The sequence below is a fragment of the Vulpes lagopus genome, chromosome 15, assembly GCF_018345385.1.
Source record: "Vulpes lagopus strain Blue_001 chromosome 15, ASM1834538v1, whole genome shotgun sequence".
NCBI classification, from domain to species: Eukaryota; Metazoa; Chordata; class Mammalia; order Carnivora; family Canidae; genus Vulpes; species Vulpes lagopus.
Window position 1 is genome coordinate 8,943,347 of NC_054838.1, and position 27,365 is coordinate 8,970,711.

General features: G+C 38.8%; 1 protein-coding gene across 1 annotated transcript in view; it reads left to right on the top strand.

The window, feature by feature from the left end:
* Nucleotides 1-27,365, top strand: part of TSG101 (tumor susceptibility 101) — a 43,784-nt gene that overhangs the window by 14,967 nt on the left and 1,452 nt on the right. Inside the window, exons 5-9 of the mRNA XM_041729759.1 lie at nt 5,144-5,270; nt 8,599-8,665; nt 13,033-13,124; nt 25,234-25,436; nt 27,074-27,313. Coding sequence (XP_041585693.1) covers nt 5,144-5,270; nt 8,599-8,665; nt 13,033-13,124; nt 25,234-25,436; nt 27,074-27,313 — 729 coding nt within the window. The remainder of the gene's footprint in view (nt 1-5,143; nt 5,271-8,598; nt 8,666-13,032; nt 13,125-25,233; nt 25,437-27,073; nt 27,314-27,365) is intronic.

Sequence of the window (27,365 nt, forward strand, 5' to 3'; positions counted from 1 at the left end):
TTCCTGTTAATGGAAGTGTTAATTTTACTGTTCTTTTTGGTACCTTTTGGGAATCTAATGTAAGGTATTTTACACGTGTCCTGATTTTGCCAGGACCTGGATATTGAAGCTATCCAAGCTTTTGAAATAAAAATTTAAGCCCCCCCCCAAAAAAAATGTATGAAAAGACTAACCACAAACTGGAAGAATATATTTGTAATACTTAATACCCTCAGAAATATATCCAGAATATAAAAATAACTTGGGAATCATAAAAGAAAGAAACTGAGTAGAAAAATAAACTCTTGAACAAGTAAGTACTTCACAATTAGAAATCCTAGTGACCAGTAAACATATGAAAATTTGTTTAACCCTGCCAGTAGTGAGGGAAATGTAAATTAAAACCACAGTGATAGGGCAGCCGGGTGGCTCAGTGGTTTGGCGCTGCCTTCAGCCCAGGGTGTGATCCTGGAGTTGCGGGATCGAGTCCCACGTCAGGCTCCCTGCATGAAGCCTGCTTCTCCCTCTGTGTCTCTGCCTCTCTCTCTCTCTCTCTCAGTGTGTCTCTCTCATGAATAAATAAAAATCTTTAATAAAAAAAAAAACACACAGTGATATACCACTACATACCCATCAATTATGTGCTACAAATTGACAAAGCTAAGAGTTAGTGAGGAAATGGAGAAAGAGAACTCTGACACCACTGATGGAAGTAAAATTGACACAGCTATTTTGGAAACCAGTTTGCATTACTTAGTAAAGTTGTGAGCACACGCCCTGTGACCCAGCAGTTTTGCCCCTAGGTATATAGCTAGCACTACTGACATTTTAGGTCAGGTAATTCTTTATTGTGGGAGGCCTGTCTTGTCTATTTTAGGCTGTAGAATCTCTGGCCTCTAGCCACAAGGTGCCAGTAGCATAACACCCAGTTGTGACAACCAAAAATGTCTCTTGACATTTCTGAATATGCCCTGGGGGGCAAATATATCACCCCCAGTTGAGAACTCCTACAAAAGAGTAATCCTTGCACATGCATACTGGAAAATATAGCAGAGATGTGGATAACAGTATACATTGTTGAAGCCTGGATACAATCTAGCTGACTATTAACAGGAAAATGAATAAAGAAGTTGTAGTATATTTATTGGGTGGAACACCACACAACAATCAAAATGAGTTAAATATAGCTGTACTCTTTAACAGTAATGCATCTTTCAAACATTGAACAAAAGCAACAAATCTCAATAGAATATACAGTTCGATTAAATTCATATGAAGTTCAAAAACAGGCCACATTAAACGCACAGTTTAGGAAATCATTCATAAGGCAGTATGTTTAAAATAAAGCGAAAGAATAATTGTCTACTAAATCAGAGAAGTGGTTTACCTCTTAAGGAGATAGAGAGGATGCAGTCTGAGCTGAGTTACTATTTATCTTCTTTTTCTTAGCTTGGACAATGACTCCCAGGTATTTTGTTTATTGTTTCTCTTTAAAGTTACATAGATCATTTCTGTATATATGACAGATTTCACAGATCTAATAGCAAAGACACAACGGTGGCTAAATTTAGTATGGAATTCAAGGCTATACCTTGAAGGATCCCGATTGTCTTGTCCTTAAGTAGACACTTAGGAGTCATTTTAGACTTATTAAATAAGATTGGGATATTGAAAGCAATGATTATTTGGTATAATATCTGAAGTATACTAGGTGAAATATTAATGAGCTCTGATTAATAATCACTAGCTGCTTCAAAACATAAACCCCAAAATGCTAAGAGGCTTAACACATAATAGTCCACGTGGCAAGCAGCTTTCCTCTACTCGGTGCTTGGAACTGAGGCTCTTCCCAGTTTGTGGTGTCCCTGTCTCCCAGGCCGGTGTAGTCCTCTGTGTCAAGAATGCCCAGCATCAGGAGAGTGGTAAAGGAGTACCCCCTTTCTTATCCACCTTGCCTTAGAAGTTAAATCACTTCTACTTATGACCCATTGGTAAAAACTAGTTGCAAGAAGGGCTGGAGTATGTAGTCCCTGCCTGAACAGCTGATTCTCAGTAACATCTCTCTGTTACAGAAGGGGGAGCTTGAACTTTCACAGAAAACTCTCAGTCTTGGGGTACCTGGTTGGCTCAGTCATTAAAGCATCTGCCTTCGGCTCAGGTCCTGATCTCAGGGTCCCAGGATTGAGGTCCACACAGGGTTCCCAGCTCAGCGGGGAGTCTGCTGCTCCCTCTCCCTCTGCCAGTTGCCTCTGCTTGTGCATGCTCTCAATCTTTAAAAAAAAAAAACTCTCAGTCATAAGCAAGTAAAACCAGAAGCCGCTTAGGTGGCCGTTGCAGTCACCTAGCATGACAGAAAATAAAGTAGGGCTGTTGCTATTTAGCTGGATCTAACTATTGCAATCGCTTATTGATCCTAATCCTGAATATGTATCCTGTACTACTAAGAATGTAAAATCTGACCCTTTTTATTGCTGGAGAAACAAGTAGTGAGGGGGTTTCAGGAAGAGATGAATTTTACATGAGGTTTGCAGGTCTTCAGTGGGAAAGCAGTTTTATAAAGGTATTACCTGTTGATTCATAGGCTGCAGTTTTCCTATGTTTTTCATATCCTCTGTCATTCTGAATTAGTCATTTGTCATTCTGAATTAGTTTGAATTCATGACCTATTGCTTTATAATATGCCAGGAAGTAGATATTAAAGATTTGATTAATTTTTCTTCCTTCAAAGAATTTTGTGTGAAAGTAATGGTATGACAAAGAATTAAACTAAAACTTGTCCTGGCAAAACTATGGTCATGAAGATGCATGAATGAACTGATTCCTACTACAACCTGGATGAACTTTGAAAACATTACATTAAGGGAAAGATACCAGATATAAACGGTCCTGTATTGCATGATTTCATTTATATGAAATGTCCAGAATAGATAAATCTATTGGCAGAAGATAGATTAGTGGTTGCCAGGAGCTGGGGGAGAGAGGAAATGGGAAGTGACTACTAGTGGGTTTGGGTTTCTTTTAGGGATGATGAAAATATTCTCAAATTAGATAGTGGTGATGGAAAAAAACCACCGAACTGTATACTTTAGAAGGTAAGTTTTATGGTATGTGAATTAATCTCAATTTTTTAAATGTATGAGGTTATGATTTAGTTTGGGAGTTTTGTTGGACCAGATAATTAACAGGAGATAAAAGACTGTGTCTTCAATAACCACATCCCCCCACACCAGTATAATCTCTAGTCTGTGCTCCTTTGTGCTACAAGTACTGCACGCACTTGCCCCCAGTCTCAGTTTATAAATTCACAAACAGGGGCACCTGGGTGGCTCAGTTGGTGAAGCTTCTGCCTTCAGCTCTGGTCATGATCCTAGGATCGAGCCCCACATTGGGCTCCCTGCTCAGCGGGGAATCTGCTTCTCCCTCTGCCTGCTGCTCTGCCTCTCTGTCCTCTCTCTCTCTCTCTCAAATAAGTAAATAAAATCTTAAATTCACAAACAAAATATATAGGGATAGTGGGAGCTAGCAGGTTTTCACAGGAAGCTTTCTGTGGTGTTAGTCCTTGTCATTGTCCAAAAGTTGAGGCAAAATTGAACACGGGAGATGAATTTGGTCCTTGGGAAAGTTTAAAATAGCAAACACTTCTATCAGGAGAAGAGATGTTATGAAGATGATCAGCTGATCAAGATGACTGTAATCCTGATGAACTAGTGAATGGAGTATATGAGATCCACAGAGAATAGGTTAAGCGGTAAAAAATGGAACCATCAAATAAGCTGCTTTGAACAACTTTGCCTAGAATATAGTTTGTCTTCTGTCAGTAGTCAATAGATACTTGAGAGAGAAGCTTAGCAACCTTTGGAAAAACAAGAACCCTCTTTGTAACTGGTATTGGAAGGAAATAATCTTTAATAATATGTGTCTTTTGTACAACCATCTAGTGATTTTAAGATAGAGTATACCTGGGGCGCCAAGGTAGTTTAGTCCGTTAAGCCTTCAACTCTCGGGGGATCCCTGGGTGGCTCAGTGGTTTAGCGCCTGCCTTTGGCCCAGGGCATGATCTTAGAGTCCGAGGATCGAGTCCCACATCGGACTCCCTGCATGGGGCCTGCTTCTCCCTCTGCCTGTGTCTCTGCCTCTCTCTCTCTCTGTCTCTCATGAATAAATAAATAAAATCTTAAAAAAAAAAAAAGCCTTCAACTCTCGACTTCAGCTCAGGTCATGATTTCAGGGGCATAAGAGTGTGAGCCCCACGTCAGGCAGGCTGTACACTCGGTGTGGAGCTGCTTAAGATTGCTACCCCACCACTCAAGTGCACACTCATGCTCTCTCTCAAAGAGTATACCTATAATTTTAGAGTTCATAATACTATCTAATAAAAAAGAGTCTCAAAGGGCATGTGGGTGGCTCAGTCAGTTGAGTGTCCGACTCTTGGTTTTGGCTCAGGTCATGGTCTCGGGATCAAGCTGCAACTCAGGCTCAGCACTCAGCGGTGAATCTGCTTGAGGATTCTCTCTCTGTCCCTCTGCCCCCCCAAATAAATCTTTAAAACAAAAAAATGAGCCTCAGAACATGGTTGCAAGGTAACATTGTTATCTTTTAAAGGCCTTAAATAATATTTGTGACTACTGCTTACATCCATCCCTGAATTTGTACCAGAAGATTTCATTTGTCCATAGGAAATACAAACTTTAGTTAGCTGTATGGAGTCAAATGAAAAACAATATTATCTGAATTTTGCATTATACTGCTTTCACTGGTGTCATTTATATATATATGAAGCAACACGTTTGCTACATATAAATGATAAGTGAGAATCACCTGGCTTTATTAAATTATTAAATAGAATTTTCATGTTTGGGATTTTTTTTTAAAGATTTATTTTTATTTATTTATGATAGAGAGAGAGAGAGAGAGGCAGAGACACAGGCAGAGGGAGAAGCAGGCTGCGTGCGGGGAGCCCGACGTGGGACTCGATCCTGGGACTCCAGGATCGCGCCCTGGGCCAAAGGCAGGCACGAAGCCGCTGAGCCACCCAAGGATCCCCCATGTTTGGGATCCTACAAAAGTTATCAAGCTCAGTTGAAAACCAGTAAGAAATGACTGAACTTTTCCTTTTTGCCAAAAAATAAATTTGTAGCTGACTTCATTTGTATTCTGTTTTTAGCCTCAGTCAGACTTGTTGGGGCTTATTCAGGTCATGATTGTGGTGTTTGGAGATGAACCCCCAGTCTTCTCTCGTCCCACTATTTCAGCATCTTATCCACCATACCAGGCAACAGGGCCACCAAATAGTAAGTATAATTAAGTTTTGATTTTTAAACTCATACAAACAAAACGTAAAACCTTGTAAAAAATTTTTTTTCATGACTTCACTTTTTAGCTTACCCAGTTAGTGGATTTTTTGGAGGTATTCTGAGGCCACACATCTGCATGTACAGATTCCCACCAAAGACGGGCATTTGGGCTTTCATTTGTGGGTAGAAATCTAACTATGAGTGTGCTAGATTCAAAAGTGGAAGAGAAAGCTGAAATAGAGCTAGAATTATTTTTTATCATTATCATACATGCCATGGAATAGCCCTTTATGATCAGTTTGGAAACATATAACTCAAAAGGTAGCCTGCTTTTCTATGCAACTGCAGAATCAGTGTTGTAGATAAGAATCAATTAGAGTCAACTAAATCATTCACATTCTGCTATTCTGGCTGTTACACAAATGGACATCTAGCTCTCAGCTTTCTTCTCTTTAGTACAGCCAATTCATGATTTTATCTGGTGTGGAGAGGGTGTCAGTACTCTCCCCTGGTTGATATACATTATCTCTATTGTTTTTTTTTCAGTAATTCTTATTAATACTTTCAAATCACCCTGGATAATTGAGAGTTGGTGGTACTTACTTGTTTTAACTTTACTAAACCTGTATTGATTTCATTGTGTTTTGAGCTGTGATTTTTTTTTTAACAAGTTTGTTGAAGATTATAATTAAGCAAAACTTGTTAGATTATGTGAGCTTTCATTTTTCTCATACGGAGAGTTCTCTTTTTAATCTGTTCTGTCTTGAGGAACATCTTGACTCACAAGCTGAATGGAAATTAACAGAAAGAACTTTCTGAACCTGTTTCCTTTTCTTTCCCTGCCTTCACAGAATAAGTTTGGTTTTAGGAATTAGTAGCTCTTTTATGAAAAGTTTTAGTAATTCTTTTGGACCAGAAATTTGTTTTCATCTTAATAAATTCTGTTGACTCTAGTACCTGAGATTAGACCACCTTGCTCTTTTAAGTTTGAAATACCAAAATATTTCCTAGTTTGCTATTTGTGTTTATTTTTCTCCAGTAACAGCTAGAGACCACTGAAGATAACCTTTTCAGAATTTGAGGCAGTCTCCTAAGCAACATTTTTTCCCTAAATTTCTTCCAGTTTTATATTGACATTGGAAGTGCAGCATTCCAGAAAGAGCCTGCAGGAAAGAGATTATTTTTGCAGTTAATTTTGCACTCACTGTATATCACATTAAACAGTCTATAGCTGATTTAAGTAAATTACTACAAGAGAGCAATTTATTGTCCTTTAATTCCAGTTTTAATACTTCTTATATATTTAAACAATATTAATTATTAGTAGTAGGTGTGACTATAAAGAGATAAAAGTCCAAATTCCATTCCCACATACACACACACACACACACACACACACACACACCAATGAATGGAAATTTGGATAAATATTATCTCCTAGTTCAGAAATTATATACTTCTATTACTATTTTTACCATTACTCCAAACATTTTTTTATCTCCTCTTTAGGATGACTTTGAGCTAGCAATGAGTCACATTCAAAGATGTAATAGCCAAACCTCATTTTTTGACAACTAACAATCATAATCAGCATTGAGTTGTAACTTTGAGACACAGCTAAGGACTTCATATTCATTCTTATTTAATCCTTATATTAACCCTGTATGTTATGTGTATTTGTATCCCATTTTATTCTGGCTCTAAAATTACTTTACCTCATTTTCTTCTTCCTTGACAGTCTTGGATCCAAATAACATTTGTTTCTAAGAATCAAAATTTAAAGGCTTTAGTGGAATTAGTACCTTTTCAGAACCTTAGGAAAGGAAAATTGCTTCTGATTATGAAGAACCATGAGGTGGTGGCTTATGTATACAGACTAAAACTAGCACGAGGGGGTAGTAATTGACCATATATGTTGTTGACACTTAATAGTAGCCTTGTGTTTTGATGTTCTTAAAGATCAATTGCACTTTGCCCAGGAAGAAAAAATGTCTTATGGAATCCAGCAATTGAGACATTTCAGGAGGTTTTTTTTTTTTTTCCCCTTTCTGAAATAGCATTGGCCATCTTCCTAGCTTCATTACACTTAAGAAAAAAATTTACTTATAACATCTGTAGTTCATCCTAGTAGGAAGACTGTGAACACTGATACTTGGAGACTGTATGCTCAGCAACTCTGGTTAAGATTTCTGAGGCCCTTGGAGCCCAGTGTGTAGGTCTCCCACCCACTACATTCTGCACTTTAAAAGTTCGTTTCTTGAAGCCTCCACCTCTCTTGCCTCCAAGCCTTTACATACTATTCCTCTATTCACTTTTATTTACCCCCACCTCCTAGGTTTAGATTAGCTGCCTCCTGTATGATTGTGTGTGTGTGTGTGTGTGTGTGTGTGTGTGTGTGTGTAAAACTCTGACTTCTCCTGTCATAACATTATCACTCTGAAAAATTATTATTCCTTATCTCCTGCAACTTGAAGCCAAGAGTTCTTTATCAGATTCCTGGTGCTTGGTTACGTAGAAGGCACTAGAATATTTATTGAGTGGATTAAGAGCTAATTCATCATTGTATTCAGTGAGAAAAATTTCACTGAGAAACTGATTCTCAGACAAATCATTTCCAATTAAAGTCAAAATTAACTTCTCTTTTTCTTCCCCTATATTGATTAGCCTCCTGGCACCACTGACCAGTTCTAGGTCCTTAGTGTTGTAAAAAGTAAACCATTCTTTAAGCTTGCTAGATTTGAACTTTTTTTTCCCCAGGACTTCCAATTTTTTGTTTTGTTTTTAACCAGTCTGGCTGAATATATGTTTTGTAAAGGACTTCTCACAGTAATTTGAAGTCTTTTAAAGTTCTCAAGCCAACAAAACCAGCTGTGCAAATTGGTCAACATGATCCTACAAGAAATATCAAAAGATTTCTTAGATATAATAAAGAGAGCACTTTCTAGGAAGCTGACCTTGGACCAGAGGAGGGCAGAATTACCTTCCTGCAAATTCCAGTTGAACCACCTGCTGTCTCAGGTTACAGACTGTTTGAGAATACGAAGAGCTGACCAGGTTGACCTGTTGGCTGGTTATTCCTTGTTGGGATTGTCATGTGTATTGTAATGCCTCATAGTTAATGCATTGAGAATTTTGTGATTTGAAGATACTGCTTGCAGTAAAGAACTCATATGGGTGGAGTGTTTTGTTTTGTTTTGGTGCTGAGATTTGGATTCTTTACTCATATGAAATTTTGCAGTGGTTTGAGAGTGATGTATGTCTTATGTGATAGCCCATATATCCAGGACTGTGCATATTATTTTAAAATGTTAAAAATTATTTTTAGCTTCCTATATGCCAAGCATGCCAAGTGGAATCTCTGCATATCCATCTGGATATCCTCCCAACCCCAGGTAATGAAAAATCTTTTGAATAATTGTATTAGAAATTCTGTTAGATCTAGAGCTGAAATAATGGGTGCTAACTAGAGCAGTAAAGTAACTTAACTACAATATCATGGAAGGTAAGACTTGGTGTACTGGTGAAATTTTATGGTATGTATAGAATTCCAAAGGAGTTTTTTCCATTCTAGAGAAATGTAGGTTCATTCTATTTAGGGAGAAGGAAAGAGTGAGATAATGATAATGATCTTGATTAGTTTTGGACATTTAAGTCCTTGCTTGCTCTCCTTTTAACACCTTTATATATTTACTTTAAGTAGCCAAAAGGGTAATGGAATACTAATTATAATGAGTTCAAGGAGAAAAAATAATTTAATACCTTTTTTTTTTTTTGGAGGGGTAGAGAGAATCTTAAGCAGGCTTCACGCCTAGTGAGGAGCCCGGTGTGGGGGCTCAGTCTCACAACCCTGAGATTGTGACCTGAGCCAAAATCAAGAGTCGGATGCTCAACTGACTGAGCCACTGAGGCTCCCCTATATTTTAATACCCTTTAAAAAAAAACTTAATGTTTCTGTAAATTACAGGGAATGGATTAATGGTTCATATGATCAGGTCAGTCTTATTTATTCATTTAGTTCAAAGACTGTACTGCCAACCTTTATTATCCATTTGATAACATAATTCAAGAAGGTTAAGTTAATTGTGAGATCAGTCTATGAGTAAGACATTTGAAAATCAATAAGAAATAATTATTAACCCATGTTTCAGATGTGTAGTTTTAGTGGTAATCTAGGGCTGCTTTCCGAAGAGTGGTCTTTGGGTTGACTTAAAATGCAAGATGGTGTATACCAGTGTCCAGGTGAGATTTCGGCTACTTTAACTAGCAACAAGAAATTTTTCACCCTGCTAATAACTCTTTTTAGCTTCATATAACCGTCACAGATAAATGTGGCCAGATTCCTGAACACCTGATGTACATATATAATATGCAGGATCATATAAGTTAAATTTAGCAATCTTATTTATTTCCGGATCTTTCTTAATTTCAGAGACTTGCTTTACAAGGTAGTAAGCATTCTGTTGTATTAGAGAGGTAAGCAGACTAGATGAGTACCTGTCAGGGACAATGAGAAAAGATTCCTAGGATTGTAATAGAGAAACAGGCTGTAAGTTTTCGATTTCTTGAGGTATTTAATTTTCTGATTAAGTTCTAGAAATGGAATCTTCTTGTCTGAAGCCTTGAAATTACAAGCTTTTACAATTAATGGTCAGTAGTAAGAAAGAACTTCGGACATAAGGAAGTGGTTGTGGGAAGTACAATAAGGAAATGGACTCCTGAAAAATGAAGCCATTTCAGAGAAACTTGTAGATGAAAATGAAGGTGGAAAATATTGACAAAACTGTAAATCTTATTCACTTAGGTAACCATAAAAGTGTCTTTTGTGAGGTTATTTGTAAGAAGTTCCTTTTTGAGACAGCCTGTTTTCAAAGATTGATGTTCTTTTCCTTTGAAATGTAACGTTTAATCTCAAAATATAAGTAATATGCTAAGGAGTTATTAAGGGTAACTGTATTCAAATTGCCATCTGTATCTTTCTGTATATAAAAGATTTTGGCAGAAGAGCTTCAGAACCTCTTTCTCTTCTCCCTTTGTCCTAAAGGAGAATTAATAAATCAGTGACTCAAGAAGAATCTTTATCTTAAAACAATGAATATGAGAGTCTTTATTCTTGCTCTAGAAAGTTGGACTAGATGATCTCTAAGTTCTCTTCCAAATCTTAAGATCTTTTGAAAGTTTAATTTAGCACCTGCAGCATGTATACAAGGAAACTAAAAGGTATGTCAAGAATGGTTGTTCCAGTTTGGGTCTGTGTACTAGCACGCATGTAATAAGGTATTAGGAACCAGTTCCTGGTATTAGAAAAGACAGACAGTGGTAAGTGCCGTGATAAATAGAACTCTGGGCGGGGGGGAGGGTCACAGCTGCTGTGGAGGTGGGAGCTCAGCAATAGCTTCAGAAATGAAAGAACATGTTTACCAGGAGGACCTTGAAGAAGGAAATGCGGTGTTCAAAGGTGGAAGGGGCAGGAGAGAGTTCTAATGTTCTATGACTGCGGGGATGCTTTCCAGTTCTCAAGTCCAGCCCACTCATTTTATGTCAGCAAAGATGTGAAAGCCCCCAGCAGTCCCAGGAAGAGGAGGGAAACACTTTTGTGTAGTTGAAGAATATAGGGTTAGGAGTAAAGGAAATAAACAAGAATAAAGGTGCAGCTGCCATGGATATTCCAGATCTCCCGGAACCTCCCCTGATCTCTTCTAGCCGATAGTGATTTTCCATTCTGCATCTCTTGATTTTTTACTTGACATTTCTTATTTCCTTGATTCTATCAGGATTGTTTACAGGGATCGTGCCCTGTTGTGATAGCATCTTGAGGAAGAAATGGATTCATACCTTAGCTCCTACCTTAAGCACTTAGATACGGTGCCTTAAATATAATAAAAGTAAAATGTGAAGGAGTACATAACAAAAAAGGAACATAAGAGTATTGGAAAATTCTTTTTAAATATGTAGTTTTAAAAGGGCTTTTCAGAATATGAAAAAAATGTGCTACATATAGAGCAAATTGTTTAATAATGTACAAAGATAGAAAATAGTACTACTCGGTTCTTTACTCAGGAAAAATTATTAACCCTGAATGTAGAGCATAACCATGAAGAAGAAATTGAGCAAACTAAGAGACATGGGAGTTCTTGGAAGTTTATGTCTGTAGGCCTAGAAAAGTTTTATACCAGGTTACTGAAAAATCCAGCAATGTGATCACAGATTGCTTTTAAAAGGTACACAAAAGGGGAGTAACCCCAGAAAAAAACATGTTTATCCCAGTTTGCAAAACCGTAGATTCAGAGATTTCAATAAGATTGGCACTGTTTCCTGGCACCACAGTAGCAGGGTTATTACTAAAGAGACCAGAAACAAAAGCAGCGCTCAGTAAGCCTTTTGCATGTGTCTGGGAGGAACAGAATTGCCTGCTGTTTTCTTCTTTGATTTTGCTTTTATACTGATAAATGAGGGAGTATTGTGATTATATTGAATCTTCAACAAGCTCTACAAAATTTTTTTGTTGAGGACAAGCAATAAAGTGTGAGCTGGTAGTATAAACAGTAGAATCTTTGAGCCACTGCACTGGAAAGGGATTATTGACTTCGAACTCAGGGCTCTCACCCCAAGACTCTCAACTGGCTGGGTTTCGTAGTAATTTTAGTGGACCTGTACAAGGCAGATTGATCAGAATTGCAGTTGTCATAGATCTGAAAACTAATCAAAATTTGTTGCCCAACAGGTAGCTAGTGATCATCTTGTTTTACTTTTCTTCTCCCATTGTAAGGGAAACACTGCTAAACCAGTAAGCATTCAGAGGAAGGTGACTAGACCTGAAAAATCATGTCCTGTGAAGAATGGTTGAAGGAATTTAAAAGATTTCACCTAAAAAGAAGGCTGATGTTAGAAGTCTCCTATTCACTTAGTTTTCCAGAATGCAAATTTAGGACCATTAGGTAGAAGTTATAGCAAAATGATATTCAGTGTTCAATAGAGAAAGATGACTGTCAGGGATATTATTAATGATTTTTTTTTAAGATTTTATTTATTTATTCATGACAGACACAGAGAGAAAGAGAGAGGCAGAGACACTGGCAGAGGGAAAAGCAGGCTCCATGCAGGGAGCCTGATGTGGGACTCCAACCCGGGTCTCCAGGATCACGCCCCGGGCTGAAGGTGGCGCTAAACCGCTGGGCGACCGGGGCTGCCCTGTTAATGATTTTTTAAAAAACAATGTTAGATAAAAGATTGGAGGAGAATACTTTTAAGGAAAGTTTCTCCTGACTCTGATATGAATAAACGAGTGAGACAAACTGTCCACAGCGTGAGAAGATTATTTTTAAAACTGTTCTTTAAAGAGGAGAATTTTCAGATCAGATACTCACAAAGGCTATCAATGAACCATAGGTAAAAATTAAATAATATAATTTCCCTGATAGGCTAATTAATTAGAATGAGAAAGTTCTCACAAAATTGTGGTTACTTTCAGTTTTGATACTGTCCAACTGCCCTTAGAAATACTCTAGTTGCTTTTTGCTCCCTGTGAAGACAACCATCAATAAATAGGGCCAAGCAAGAATATTTTAACCATTTACTGAAGAGTGACCCAATGTCATTAATGGAACTTTTCTAGAACTTAGTTTGAATAGACACCTGTAGCTTTAAAAGTCATCAGCTGATATAACAAAATGTCAAGCTTAGCATCCTGAATGGGGTTCTTAAAGGTACTCTAGTGTTGAGTCATCTTAACATTTAATGGGTTTTTAAATTCTTTTTTCAGTGGTTATCCAGGCTGTCCTTACCCACCTGGTGGTCAGTATCCTGCCACAACAAGTTCTCAGTACCCTTCCCAGCCTCCTGTGGCCACTGTTGGTAAGTACTCTTCAAAACTGTATTTCTCCCAAAGTCATGGTCTCCTGTTGTGAAAAGTGTGTTTCATTTTTACATGTGAAATGTTAGAATATTCCTGTTACAGGAAAAACTCTTAATGGACAATGTCCTATAATCCAGAACTTGAAATAGGTGGTTTATCATTATGTAAATGAGCCTTCTAGCAGGGCACAAAAAGAAATGATTGACTCTTTTCACTCTTTCCTATGGGTCACATATTTTTGTTGATGAACTTTGTATGGGTTGAACTATTAACAGATACTTCGATTTCCCTGGCGTGGTTATATGTAAAAACAGATGAGCATCTTTAGGAGAAGAAAGCACTGCTGGGTATATTGCAAATTATTACAGGCCAGTAGTTCTTGCTGTTCAGTGTTGGCTTTTTAGGGTGCCTGAAGTATAATTTTCTTCAATTGAGAAGATTTAAGCAGTACAAGAATTTCAACGGATTCCCCTCCCCGCTGCATGCCTGTCTGCCACCACCTGTACCACATTCCTGCCTTCTCTCATAGATTAGTTATCTTTGCTCCACAAAATCTTATCCTCTCTCCCTCACTCGGGGGCCAGTCATTTCAGCAGTTCTTCCCTCCCATCATCAGTTCTTCTCTGCTGGATTGCTCCTCATCGACACACAAAAAAAATAATGCCCCAAACTAACCTTTAAAAATCCTCCTCTTGGTTCAACTTTCTCATCACTATTCCATTTCCTCATTCCCCTCTGCAAGCAAAACTCCTCAAAACAATTATCTGTACTCCATTATCTTCAGTTCCTCTTTTCTCTTAAGTCGCTCCATTTGGGATTCCTTCATACCATTCCACTAAAGCTGCTTCTGTCAAGGTCACTAATGACCATTACAGGCTTGAATCCAACAAGTAGTTACTCCTCTCCACTTACTTTGCCTGTCAGTAGCATTTGGCATAGTTGGTTACTCCTTCCTTGATACACTTTCCTCTCTTGTTTTCCAGAACGCCATACTCGGTTTTCCTCCTGGCTTGCGAATACACATACTCAGACTTCTTTACGGGTCCCTCCTTTTCTTAATGTTGGTGGGCCTCTTGCCCTAGTCCTTAGCATTCTCTGTATTCACTCACTTGGTGATTTCCTCCAGTCTTAGCTTTAAATGCCATTTCTGTGTCCACAGTTCCCAAATGTATGCTTCCAGCCTGAACTCTAGATCCTCATAGCACTTGCCTTCTTACTATCTCCATGTGGATATTTAGCAGATATCTCAAGTCCAACATGACCAGAATTAAACTTTGCATCTTTCTACACAGCTTCCCCATCTCCACTGATACCTACTCAGTCCTCTTACTTTGGCATCGTCCTAGATTCTTCATCAGGAACCTACTGTCTTCAAAATAGATCTAGAATCTGATCATAACCAGTGCAAGTCCAGGTCAGCACATTGTCTCTCATCTAATTTATTTCAAAAGTCTCCCAAAAGGTTTCTGTGTCTGTCCGTGGCCCTATATTCTGTTTTAAACACAGCATCCAGAGTAATCGTATTAAAACATAAATGATGTCACCCCCATGCTCAAAACCTGGCAGTGTTTCCCCATCTCACTCAGAATTCAATCCAGAGTTCTTAGGCCTAGACTGAACCGACCGAGCCACTCAGGTGCCCGTGTTAACTCATTTTAAGCCATAGGAGGAAGCCATAGGTTTGAAGCATTTTATAGCTTAGACTAGATTATTTCCACATATCCAAAAATCAGGAATGTGGGGGAAATGGTGTATTTAAAATCACATTTAATGTTTATATTTCTAGAACAGGTCATCAAAGAAATTTATATATATATATATATATATATATGTATATATATATATATTTTTTTTTTTTTTAAGAAATTTGTATTATATATTTTTTCAAGAGTACTTTCTTAGGCTAGAAACATTTTATGATAATCTTGGCTATCCTTTAATATGTATTTTTCTACCTTGCTTGCCTACTTAATTTTTTTCATCATTGTACACAACACTGTTGAACCTCAAAACTGTAATACAGGAAAGCAGAAGCATAAAAGTATTTGAATGTTACAGTTCACAAATAGTCAACATTTCCTCAGTATATTAGTGGCTGCCAGGATTGTGTTGTTGTTATTCTCTGTACTACCGAGGCCATGAGGGAGAACAAACGCAGTTTGTTTATCCTTGTACTTTGTATAACTTTATAGTTTCACTGTATAGGTTTTGATTTTATGGTATAAAACAAGCACCTGACTGAAAACATCAACAACATGTCTTTTTATTATTGATATGAATACCTGTGCAGGTGTTGGTATTTATCCCCAACATCATGAAGTAAAAGAACCATTTAAGGATGAATAGGGACATCTGGGTGGCTCAGTGGTTGAGCATCTGCCTTCAGATCGGGGCGTGGTCCTGGGATCCCTGGATCAAGTCCCACATCGAGCTCCCTTCAGGGAGCCTGCTTCTCCCTCTGCCTGTGTCTCTGCCTCTGTGTCTTTCATGAATAAATAAAATCTTATAAAATTTTTTTAAAAGATAAAAATGAAGTAATAGAGGGTCGTGTGGGTGGCTCAGTCGCTTGAGTGTCTGACTCGTTTCGGTTCAAGGTCAGGATCTCACGGGTCTTGAGAGCCCTACATAGAGCAGGCTCCTTGCTCCATCTGCGTAAAGATTCTCGCCCTCTGCCCCTCCCTCCACTCATGCACGCATGGGGGGCACTCAAAAAATCTTTAAAAAAAAATAAAAATGAAGTCATGGAGATTGTATTCCTTATAGCAACTTCTTCAAACAAAGTATTGAAGAAGAATGAGGATGGATGCAGATCCTGGGACTTAAATAGCTCTTTCTGATTCCAGTCAATGTAGATTTTAAATATTTAAAAGAAAATCAAATTTGTTTTGTCATTTCATTGTATAGCTTTTTTATTAGATAGCGTCCCACTTTATCTGACGTAAAGCCACTCCTGTGAAATTGAAGCCCACTGAGTGAAGACAGCTGTTGAATAATAAAAAAAAAACCTGTCCATGTTGCTTTCCTATCATGTCTGGGCAACTGTAGTGATATTTTAATACACTTGTATTATGTAAGGGGAGAAAAAGCGGTGATCCATAACTCAAATTTTTCCTAGGAGTCATTTGTAAGACCAGGTGTATTTTTAGTATATCATCTTTGCAACTATCAAAAACATTTTCTACTGGACAAAGATGTGAAATTTGGACAACTTTCCTTAGATTTTCTGTCCATTGTAAGCATTATCTATCAACAGAGGCATCAGAAGAGAGAAACTTTTCTTGGTAACTGAGGGTAAAAGTTAAATTTTTAAAGACTCAAATTTCTGTTTTTTGGATTATAAAGTATGTGTTTCTTAAGAGTGAAACACTTCTGTTAGGACTAGGCATATAACTTTCACCAAGTTGGTATTGCCAAAACTGTAAGAACCTGAACTCTGATCTTAAAGGTTTAAAATGACTTGACCACCAAATCAAGTTATAAAGAGTAAGTTTAGGAGACAATATGAATACTTGTTTATGTTCTCTTAACAGCAGATACCAGAAGACAGCTTAAGTGTAGGTATGGATGTATGTTTTCTAGGCTGACAAATGGGTACTTAAGAGAAGCTTTAGTCCCCAATGAAGCATTTCAGTGGAGAAGGCCAAATTCTGCTGGATAGGGAAGAGTAGCATGCTGTGGGAGTGGTTAATTCCCACTCTGCCAGATGCCTGTGTGCTGGCGGTGTCAGTGGTGCATCTGGTGGCAGTGCTTTGGGAATGATGAGGTGGTTGGATATTGTAATCTAGATTAAGAAAGATTGGAGGCTATCAAGCCAGTGTTCAAGAATGTCACTATAGTGTGGTCCAGCGTGGTGCTCTCAACAGTGTGGAGCCACCTAATGAAACCTCCCCACGTTATGACTGTGTGTGTGAAGAAAGTCCATGAACTAACTGGCTCCATTCTGACGTTTATCAGAGAGGATGTACTATCAGCCATACTTCCTTTGTGCCAGAATCTTCAGGTTTATTTCTTCTCAGTGGAGTCCTTTTATCAGAGAGTGGTTACAGATGTCTTCACCCTGATTTACTTAGTGTTTTGAAACTTTGAGGAGAGAAATTAACAAAATGAAGTGCTTCTGCCCTTATACTTAACCTGGAATAGAATCTGTTCTTTGGATACTTTGGATCTGTTGTTAAGATTCTTATCCTTGAAAGAAATCGTGTAGCTAATGCACATCTTGAGAAAGAGTTCTTTGAATCAAATAATCATGAGAAGGGGTAGATGTGCCTTTGGGATATATATCATTAACTTTTCCTATATTCAAATGGAAACCCATTTCCACTTTCCAGATGGAAGGTTTTGCTTTATGTATATGAAGTAATGCTTCTCACTTATTTTAAAAGATATCAATAAAAAGAAGCCTCACATTTTTATGGACAACTCCTTTTTGTATTTCCAACACAAAAAAAAACACATAAATCTTAGGTATTGGATAATTTTTTTTCCCTTGAAACACATGCTGTGTTCTTTTTTCATAGTTTCTTTTCAAGACTGGAAAAGTTTATCCTGCCATTTGTCCTATATTCCACTTGGATATTTTTGTTCCTAAGCCCAAGGTAACATTCATTAAGCTACTTTGCAAGGACTCAGTTCAGAATGTTCCGGTAGAGTTGTTAACTGCTAATGGCCAAGCTTTGGCCATCATGATGTTAGGTAGTCAGTCACGTGTGCTTTCTGATCAGCCCTGTCCACTTGTGTCCCCCTCCCCTCTGATATGTGTGCATGGGTTAGATCTCCGTCATGTTTCAAATACCCAAGTAAACTAGCTCAGATTTTTTCTTTTTAAAATCTGTCAGTACAATAAAGCCCTAGGGTATGTTGTAACTTACTGGCCTTACACAGGATTTCCTTTACACTGTTACACTGTCCTAGGACTTTGATTAATATTTTACAAAGAGATATGTTAGGGCCTAAATCAAATTTAACCTTTGACTCTTATTTTTAAAGCAAAACATACAAATGTTTCACTTAATTTTAGCCACAGCTATTCAGAGTATCCTAACCAAACTTTATTTTTATAATGGATCTTACATTTACAAAACAAAATGAATTTCTACAAAACCTCGAAGCTGTAATTCCTGAGGACAGTTTCCATTGTTTAGACTCTGTTGAGAAGTCAATGTCACACCTGAATTTGTTATATACATTGTTAGTCAGTAATGAAGGAACAAATCTGTTCACATTGAAAAAAGAAAAAAGTCTAACTAGTAATATGTATTGAAACTTAATACAAAGATCCTTTTGGGGGGGCAGCCCGGGTAGCTCAGCGGTTTAGCGCTGCCTTCAGCCCAAGGTATGATCCTGGGGTCCCAGGATCGAGTCCCACGTTGGGCTCCCTGCATGGAGCCTGCTTCTCCCTCTCTGCCTGTGTCTCTGCCCCCCCTTCTCTGTCTCTCATGAATAAATAAAATTTTTTAAAAAGATCCTTTTTTCTATTACTCGCAGAGCAAAACTGAAACTTTTGTCCATAACTGTATAATTAATATAGTAATATAATAATTAAGCCATCTCACATACAAGATCCCTAAAAAAAATGATGGATCTGAGCATCAAGTAAGGTAGTAGGTGGTGTCTTCCCAACCACACCACCACCACCACCCACTCTGCCCTAGTCAAATGCACAGAGGTGTAAAAGTTTGACAGTCCTTTGATCCTCGTCAGTGTGAAAGTTCTCTTTGGAGGCTGACTTATTTCAGGACGCTATGTAGATGATTGTAGTTGACTTATAGTTCTGAATCCTAGTCTTCAGACTTTTTTTTTTTTTTAATTTTTTAATTTTTACTTATTTATGATAGTCACAGAGACAGAGAGAGGCAGAGACACAGGTGGAGGGAGAAGCAGGCTCCATGCACCAGGAGCCTGATACGGGATTTGATCCTGGGTCTCCAGGATCACGCCCTGGGCCAAAGGCAGGCGCCAAACCACTGCGCCACCCAGGGATCCCGTCTTCAGACTTTTAAAATACATATGGTATGATTTGGGGTTTTTATAGTGCTTATCCCCACTGGTATTTTTTTTCTTGTCATTTTTTGTGAATATCCTAGCTGGGAGTTACTAGGCAAAATGCTTAGGGAAATATATCAATATTCAATTGATGATGCTCCTCTTATCACATTTACCCTGGCACCATAGATATATGAGTACCCTTTTGAGTTTAATATGATTAATGTAATTTTGTCTAGTAACTAAAAAGTGTGGCCTTAATCAGTGAATCATCGTATGCTATGACACCCAACAGGACACCTCCATTCTTTACTAGAAAATTATGACTGGTAACCCCAAGAGTTAAAGCCAGTACCTACTATAGAATTTCTTTTGGAAATCTTCCTAAGTGCTGTATATCACAACCTCAGAGTTTAGTCATGTCATCTTAAGACTTTTTTCCTAAATCATAAATAAGGATCAGAAACAATAAGTTCGGTAGAGTACTGTTTTGTTTTGTTTTTTTAAAGATTTTATTTATTTATTCATGAGAGACACAGGGAGAGAGAGAGAGAGACAGAGACACAGGCAGAGGGAGAGGCAGGCTTCATTCAGGAAGCCTGACGTGGGACTTGATCCTGGGACCCCAGGGTCATGCCCTGGGCTGAAGGCAGCGCTAAACCACCGGGCCACCAGGGCTGCCCCGGTAGAGTACTGTTAACAGACATTTCAGAAGCTGGTTTTACCTGCATTAAAGTCTTTTTTTAAATGTTAGGAGCAGGGGCGCCTCAGGGGCTCAGTTGGTTAAGTGTCTGCCTTCAGCTCAAGTCATGATTCCAAGGTCCTGGATCAAGTCTATGTGAGGCTTCCTGTTGAGCAAGGGAGTCTGCTTCTCCTCTGCCTGCCTCTCCCCCCACTCCATTCCACCTTGAGCTCTCTATCTCACTGTCAAATAAATAAAATAGGGTTAGGATTAAAATGTTAGGAGCAGAAAATCTTGTAAATGCTGCAGCAGAATTATTTCTACATCTTCCATTTGTTGGTCTTTGTTTCTTTTTTTCTTTCAAAGATTTTATTTATGAGACACAGAGAGAGAGGCAGAGACATAGACAGAGGGAGCCCAATGTGGGACTTGATCCTGGGACTCCAGGATCACGCCCTGAGCCAAGGGAAGACACTCAACCGCTGAGCCACCCAGGCGTCCAATATTTATTTAATGAAGAGGGAAAAAACTTGAAGAAAAATAAGCTTCCTATGGAGTAACATTCCTTCGAAGATAGAAGCTGGTAAACATGAGGTTTTCTTGACTGTCCTGTCTGATAGTATTCTTCCCTCTCCGGCCATCCTGGATTAGTGAGTTTATGAGCATATAGAAACTGTCCTTCCAGAATCTGACGCCCTTTCATGTGCTTCTGCCTGCTAGTCGCATCTCTCGTTTTTTATGATTGTGTAGCACCATGTCTTGTTTGTAGTAGTAACTACTTTGGTATCCTATCTTTCTTTCAAAGTTAGTTATTTGCTTGCTTGCTTGCTTGCTTGCTTGCGAGACAGAGCACAAGTGCCAACCGTGGGGAGGAACAGAGGGAGAGGGACAAGCAGACTCTACACTGAGTGCAGAGTCCGACATGGGGCTCGATCCCAGGACTCTGAGATCATGACCTGGCCGAAAACAAGAGTCAGATACCCAACCAACTGAGTCAGTTAGGCACTCCTGATGTCCTATTTTAATGAGGTTCATACCTCAGTAGGTTCATACCTACTTACCTTACTTTTGAAAACTTGAATTTGCATGTAAACTAATGTAAATCTTTCCTTGTGGTTTATGTTTATTTTCAAGAAGCATAAACCTGCTGATGGTTTTAAGTACCCTTTCTCTTACTGATAGTGGTTATAGAAACTTTCTTAAGCTTAAAGATTACTGCCCTGATAGTGTTTAAAAGATAAATTGAGGGACGCCTGGGTGGCTAAGTTAAGCATCTGCCTTCAACTCAGGTCATGATCTCAGGGTCCTGGGACAGAGCCCCCCATCAGGCTTCCTACTCAGTGGAGAGCCTGCTTCTCCCTCTCCCTCTGCAGCTCCCCCTGCTTGTGGTTGGTCACACTCTGTGTCAAATAAATAAATAAAATCTTTAAAACAAAAATCAAAGATAAGTTGAGGTCACCTGATTTCTTTGGAAGAAAAGTTCCATAGCCTACACAGAGAATTGTAGTAGTATTAGAAGCTTACATATTTATAGACTATATGAAAGCCATTTTTAAGCAGCTTAATGGCTTTGCCAGGTTTGTACTTAATAGCATGAATCAGAATGCCTTTATTCAATTATTTGAATGCTCCTCCTACTTCAGAGATTGACCTATTTTTTGTGTGTTTTTAATAAAAGGAAATATGGACTTGATCTGGTTTCTGAGGCATAGTAACTTAATCTTTGGGATTGCTTAGGCTCCACAGTTTGATCTGTAGCACAGATGCCAAACCAAAGACCATTATGTGGGTCTGAGCAAGTGATTCACTTTTGTTCGTTAGAGGAAACTTCAGAAAGGTTAGTGTTTAGTCAGACGAAATAAAATCTAAGACAACTAACTACCCTTATGATGATACTTTTGTGTGAAATCTAAAAAGTAAATAAGCCAAGCAATACATAAGCAAGCCGAGCTCACAGATACGAGAACACAGAGTGGTGGTTGCTAGAAGACCGGGTTGGAGGATGAGAGAAATGGATAAACTGTTTTTAGTAAATTGAATGTTTTTAAAGGTTACTGTTCAGTTATCCTGTACTTTGGGATTACCCTGGATTCTCTAATATAAATGATCTTTTTGAGTTACGGGAAACTGATCAAGCACTGCTAGGAAATAAAACTGATTGTCTTAAGTGTCTGCTTTTAAATCAGGTAGTCTGTACTAGTGCACTTTGAAGATACGAGCCTGAATTATTTGCTGAATTATAAGGTCTATTGGGTTATATATTGGTTTCCTTATAGTAGGAAACTTTTTAAATTTATTCTTTTTTAAAGATTTTATTTATTTATTCATGAGGGACACAGAGAGAGAGAGAGAGAGAGAGAGAGGCAGGCAGAGACACAGAGGAAGAAGCAGGCTCCATGCAGGGAGCCCGACATGGGACTCGATCCCGAGTCTCCAGGATCACACCCTGGGCTGAAGGTGGTGCTAAACCACTGAGCCACCGGGCGGCCCGGAAACGTTTTTTTAAATTATGTTTTAGTTCCTAAGACTTACGTTCAGTAATTGGATCCTACCTAACATTAAATGAGGTTTTGCTTAGGATTGTTTCTCAAAATCTTTGTTACCTATTCATTGCTGCTAATCTGGAACTGTAGAAGGGCACTTCTGAAATCTGACTCTGCATGGGAAAAGGTCAGTGTGGGGATTTGAGGTATGGCGATTTGCCACAAACTCTTCTTAACCCTAGGCTTGTTATAGTGCGTATAAGGAAATTAAAATTTCTCTTATGACATCTGAGGGCAAAAAAATTATTTTGTTTGAAAAGTGATCAAGAAGAAGAGACTCTCCCACCAAATCTTTATTATTTGTGTAAACAATCCCTTAAACTGTCAAGGTTCATAGAGTTTTGAATTTTAATAGGGTTTCTTTTTTGGCATTCATATTCCAGATCTTAATTAAAAATTCTCTTCTTAAAAAGAAAAATTCTCTTCTTTTTAGAAAGTGGGTGGACTTAAAATGTTTAAATATACTACATAGTTAGGTCTGTGTGGCAGAGGAAAGGACAAGGTCTAATCTTGGCACTTCCACCCTCCTCCGGTGAACTGTGACCTTTATCAAAAGCTGCTGCCTCAGCTTGGGTCCCATTTTGAATGTTAATGGCTTTAGCTGGAGACTCATTTGGAAGGCCTTATTTGCTGCTGGATGGTAGTGTTTCCTTTAATGTATTTCATAGGAGAAACTATTAATTCCAGAATGTCAGTGAGTGTTTTTAAAAAAAAATTTGAAAACTTCACATCAGTGTAAGTTGATCCACTTTAAGGTAATAATTTTAACAAAACTTGGTGTGTGAAAAAATCCAGATGGTTATAAAAATACACTTCATCCTTCATTACTTCAGAAAACCTCTACACAGATAAATGGAACACTTTAACTGCTGCGTATAAATAACCACACAACTCTACTGCCTTGAAGGGACCTGTGTTGGTAAGAGTGTCGAAAAGCAAAAGATACCGTAAAATATTTAACTCTCAGACTTTAACACTCACTGCTTTCATTTACTCAAATAACTCCGCCTGAGCAGCTACCACAGTTCAGTGCTAAGCCCTCCAGGAGTCCAGTTCCTTACAGATAAGACTGTTCCTGTCCCAAAGGGACACCAGGTTTTTACCAAGAAATGGTACCGAAATTCTCTCTTCGACATGCTTTGGTTTGCCATTTTTGCCAGGGAGGAGAAAACCAATTAGAATTTTAGTTCCTCACACCAACCAAGAGGTTTAGGGAAAATGCTAATTCCATTTAAACCTGAAAAAAAATTGATTAAATCAACTTAATATGGGATGGAATAATAAACATTGTTATTGTAACAACCTGCCCCTTCTGATTCGCAAACCAAAGTTAAGTTTCCGACCTATTCTGTGTTACAACAAAAACAAAAGCCCAATTCCTGGTTTGTAACATGGGTGGTGGCCCAGTCCATGTTGAGGTAAGTACATGCCTCCTTTTCCAGTGATCTGTGTTGCCCTTCTCATCTTGAAATTCCAGTGTCAGGCAGGAAGCTTTTGGCAGATCCTTGTCTTTTTTGTACTCTGGGGTATTTTTTAAAGTTCAAAGTGTGTTTTTAAACTGATAAATATTAAGAACTATTAGTTGGAATTAATTAGGGTTAATAAAGGAAAGATCATTCATGAAGATTAGCCTTAACCTTATTTAATGGTAGAGAGAAGATGGGATCTGATATTTAAGAACATTAAACTGTTTTTGTTAGAATGATTTAAGAGTTTGTTAAAGAGGTAGATCTGGCTGTGGAAAAAGAAAAAGCAGGGTCATCTAGTAGGTAGTTAGCACACCCAGGCCATTTATCAGGCCTTCATATCACTAAGTTTTTGCCTTTCCTAGGTTGTGATTAGTATAATTTATTTATTTATTTATTTTTTAAGTTTATGATAGTCACAGAGAGAGAGAGAGAGAGAGAGAGGCAGAGACACAGGCAGAGGGAGAAGCAGGCTCCATGCACCGGGAGCCCGACATGGGACTCGATCCCGGGTCTCCAGGATCGTGCCCTGGGCCAAAGGCAGGCGCCAAACCGCTGCGCCACCCAGGGATCCCGTGATTAGTATAATTTAATTGTTGTAGGAAACGTATACCATAATTTTGGGGATGAGGTTGGCGTGTGGTGACAAGGCAGCAAGTACAAGTTTACAGTAGCAGCACAACATCCGGTAGAAAAGCAAGAATCACAGACAGATCGCAGCAGTGTTTCTTAACCTATCTTTCTCCTCAGGAGCCTTTTAGACATTCTTTTCTTAATCAGCCCATTATTTGATTTGAAATATGCAAGGAAATTTTGTAGGACACTGAAGAAGGGATGTTTTAAAGAGAATAGTAAGAAATCTGAGAATAAACAAGTTCATCATTTGTTGAATTTTCTGTACATCACTCTCTCTGGCTCATCTGTTCTTTACTTTGGGTAAAGAGTAAAGGGAGTAAGTCATGTAGAAGGGAAGAAGCATTATTAACCTTACAGCATGGAAACTGCCCGTTCTCAATCCTCTTACTGGCCTCTGCAGTAGATTCCTGTCTCCTTCAGCTTAGCAGTGAAACTAGACAGTGCATTTGGCCTGAATCAAATGTTTTTCTTTGGTATAAATTTGTCCCATTTGTTGAAGATCGAGTAATAACAGTAGGGACACAGCCCCGGCCTCATTGAGAAAATAGCTGATTATTTCACCTGTTAGTACAGAAGGCAAGTAAATATGGATTAATAATAGTAATTCCTTTCAGGGAAAGTATTTCTCAACTCTGATTTTAATGTTATTTTTGATGAAATTATAACATTGACTATAAAATTTTTTTCCTCCCACTTTGAAAGTGTCAACTCACTTTGTCCTGTTTTCGGAAGGTTCCTGTGAAAGGAATAGGAAGTGCATGGGAAATTAAGCCAGTAGCTTCTGCCTTTTTCTTTGCAGGCCCCAGTAGGGACGGCACTATCAGCGAGGACACCATCCGAGCCTCTCTCATCTCAGCAGTCAGTGACAAGCTGAGATGGCGGATGAAGGAGGAAATGGATCGTGCCCAGGCAGAGCTCAATGCCTTGAAACGAACAGAGGAAGACCTGAAAAAAGGTCATCAGAAACTGGAAGAAATGGTTACCCGTTTAGATCAAGAAGTGGTAAGTAACTCATTGAACAGTTGCAACTTTTAGATATCTACACCTTGGTTACCCTGGATGTTGTGGGTCTAGTAAGAGAAAATTCTGCATGTCTTTAAGCATTTGCATTTAGCTTCTCTATAGCTTTGTTAGAAACAGAGCCTGTGTTTGCAGTTTGGTGTTTGGGAGTTGGAGGGGAATTAGACCAGTTCTACTTGGACCAGCTTCATCCTGAGGGACAAGGTTTGACTCCAAGGACGATTGTTTCAGTGCTTGATGTAACCAGGAAATAAGAATCTGAGAGAATTCTAAGCCATGATGAAGATCTTCAGACCACGGGTTCACACTTAAGGGTCAGGGAGCCCTTGTACTCAGTCATCCGTAGTGTATGCAGCCTTTAGCTCATAAACTTCCTCACATTTTTTTTTTAAGATTTTATTTATTTATTCATAGAGACAGAGAGAGATAGAGAGAAAGGCAGAGACACAGGCAGAGGGAGAAGCAGGCTCCATGCAGGGAGCCTGACGTGGGACTTGATCCAGGGTCTCCAGGACCACACCCTGGGCTGCAGGCGGCACCAAACCACTGTGCCACCGGGGCTGCCCACTTCCTCACATTTTTATCAGACTGTTGTGCCCATGTGACTTAATGATGAAGCACTAGCATAATTTAAGTGCCAGCTTCACTCACCACTTTTCATTCCCATGCAGAAGTTATTCCAACAAATGTGTCTGAGGACTCTGGGGACAGTGGTTTGTGTGTGCCCATTAGTCTCACAGAATGGTTCTAGTATGTAAAGTCAACTTCACAGTAGTAGCCAGCGATTTTTAAAAGTTCAGGAAATTGACAGCAGTATAATTCTGAGCCCACAAGCACCACCTACAATATCTTGTAACTAAAGTTCAGGTATTTGGGGTTCTATCGATTAAGCTTCTGTATAGATGGGAAAGTTCCTTCTCTGTAGCAGCTGCCCATTTGTTTGGAAAAAAAGACCTCTTTTATGATTTTCACATAAGGAACCTCCTGCTAGAAGGCTTAGTTTGTAACATCATTTATCACTAATAAGAGACAAGCTTATCACTGTCACTGGAAGCGCTCAGGGTATTTTCAACATTGTTCTGGAACGCCTGGGTGGCTCAATGGTTGAGCGTCTGTCTTTTGCTCAGGGCTTGATCCCAGAGTCACCAGATCAAGACCCACAGGGAGCCTGCTTCTCCTTCTGCCTATGTCTCTACCTCTGTGTCTCTCATGAATAAATAAATAAATAACATCTTAAAAAAAAATTTATTCTGAGCAGCCCGGGTGGCTCAGCGGTTTAGTGCTGCCTGCAGCCCGGGGCATGGTCCTGCAGACCCGGCTCCCCGCATGGAGCCTGCTTCTCTGCCTCTCTCTCTCTCTCTCTCTCTTTCTCTCTCTCTCGATTAAATAAATAAAACCTTTAAAAAAAAAAATATTCTGTTCTCAGCATGTTACATCACCCCTCGTCCCCTTTGGCCAGTATATTATTTGAAACATTAATCTCAACCATGAGTTGTTTTAAGTATCGCCTTTTTATTTCACAGGTCTGTTTTGGTAAAGTTGAGTTGTAGATTTTTGACCAGCAGATAATTATGTACAGTAAGTATAAAGTCCTCATGCTTGGACTGTTTTGTTTTCAGGCTGAGGTCGATAAAAACATAGAACTTTTGAGAAAGAAGGATGAAGAACTCAGTTCTGCTCTGGAGAAAATGGAAAATCAGTCTGAAAACAATGATATTGATGAAGTTATCATTCCCACAGCCCCACTATACAAACAGATCCTAAATCTGTATGCAGAGGAAAATGCTATTGAAGACACTATCTTTTACCTGGGAGAAGCCTTGAGGCGGGGAGTAATAGATCTGGATGTCTTCCTGAAGGTATGTCTTCTTCAATCTGCTTTCCAGGATCTCAGAACTCAAGTTTTAGAGG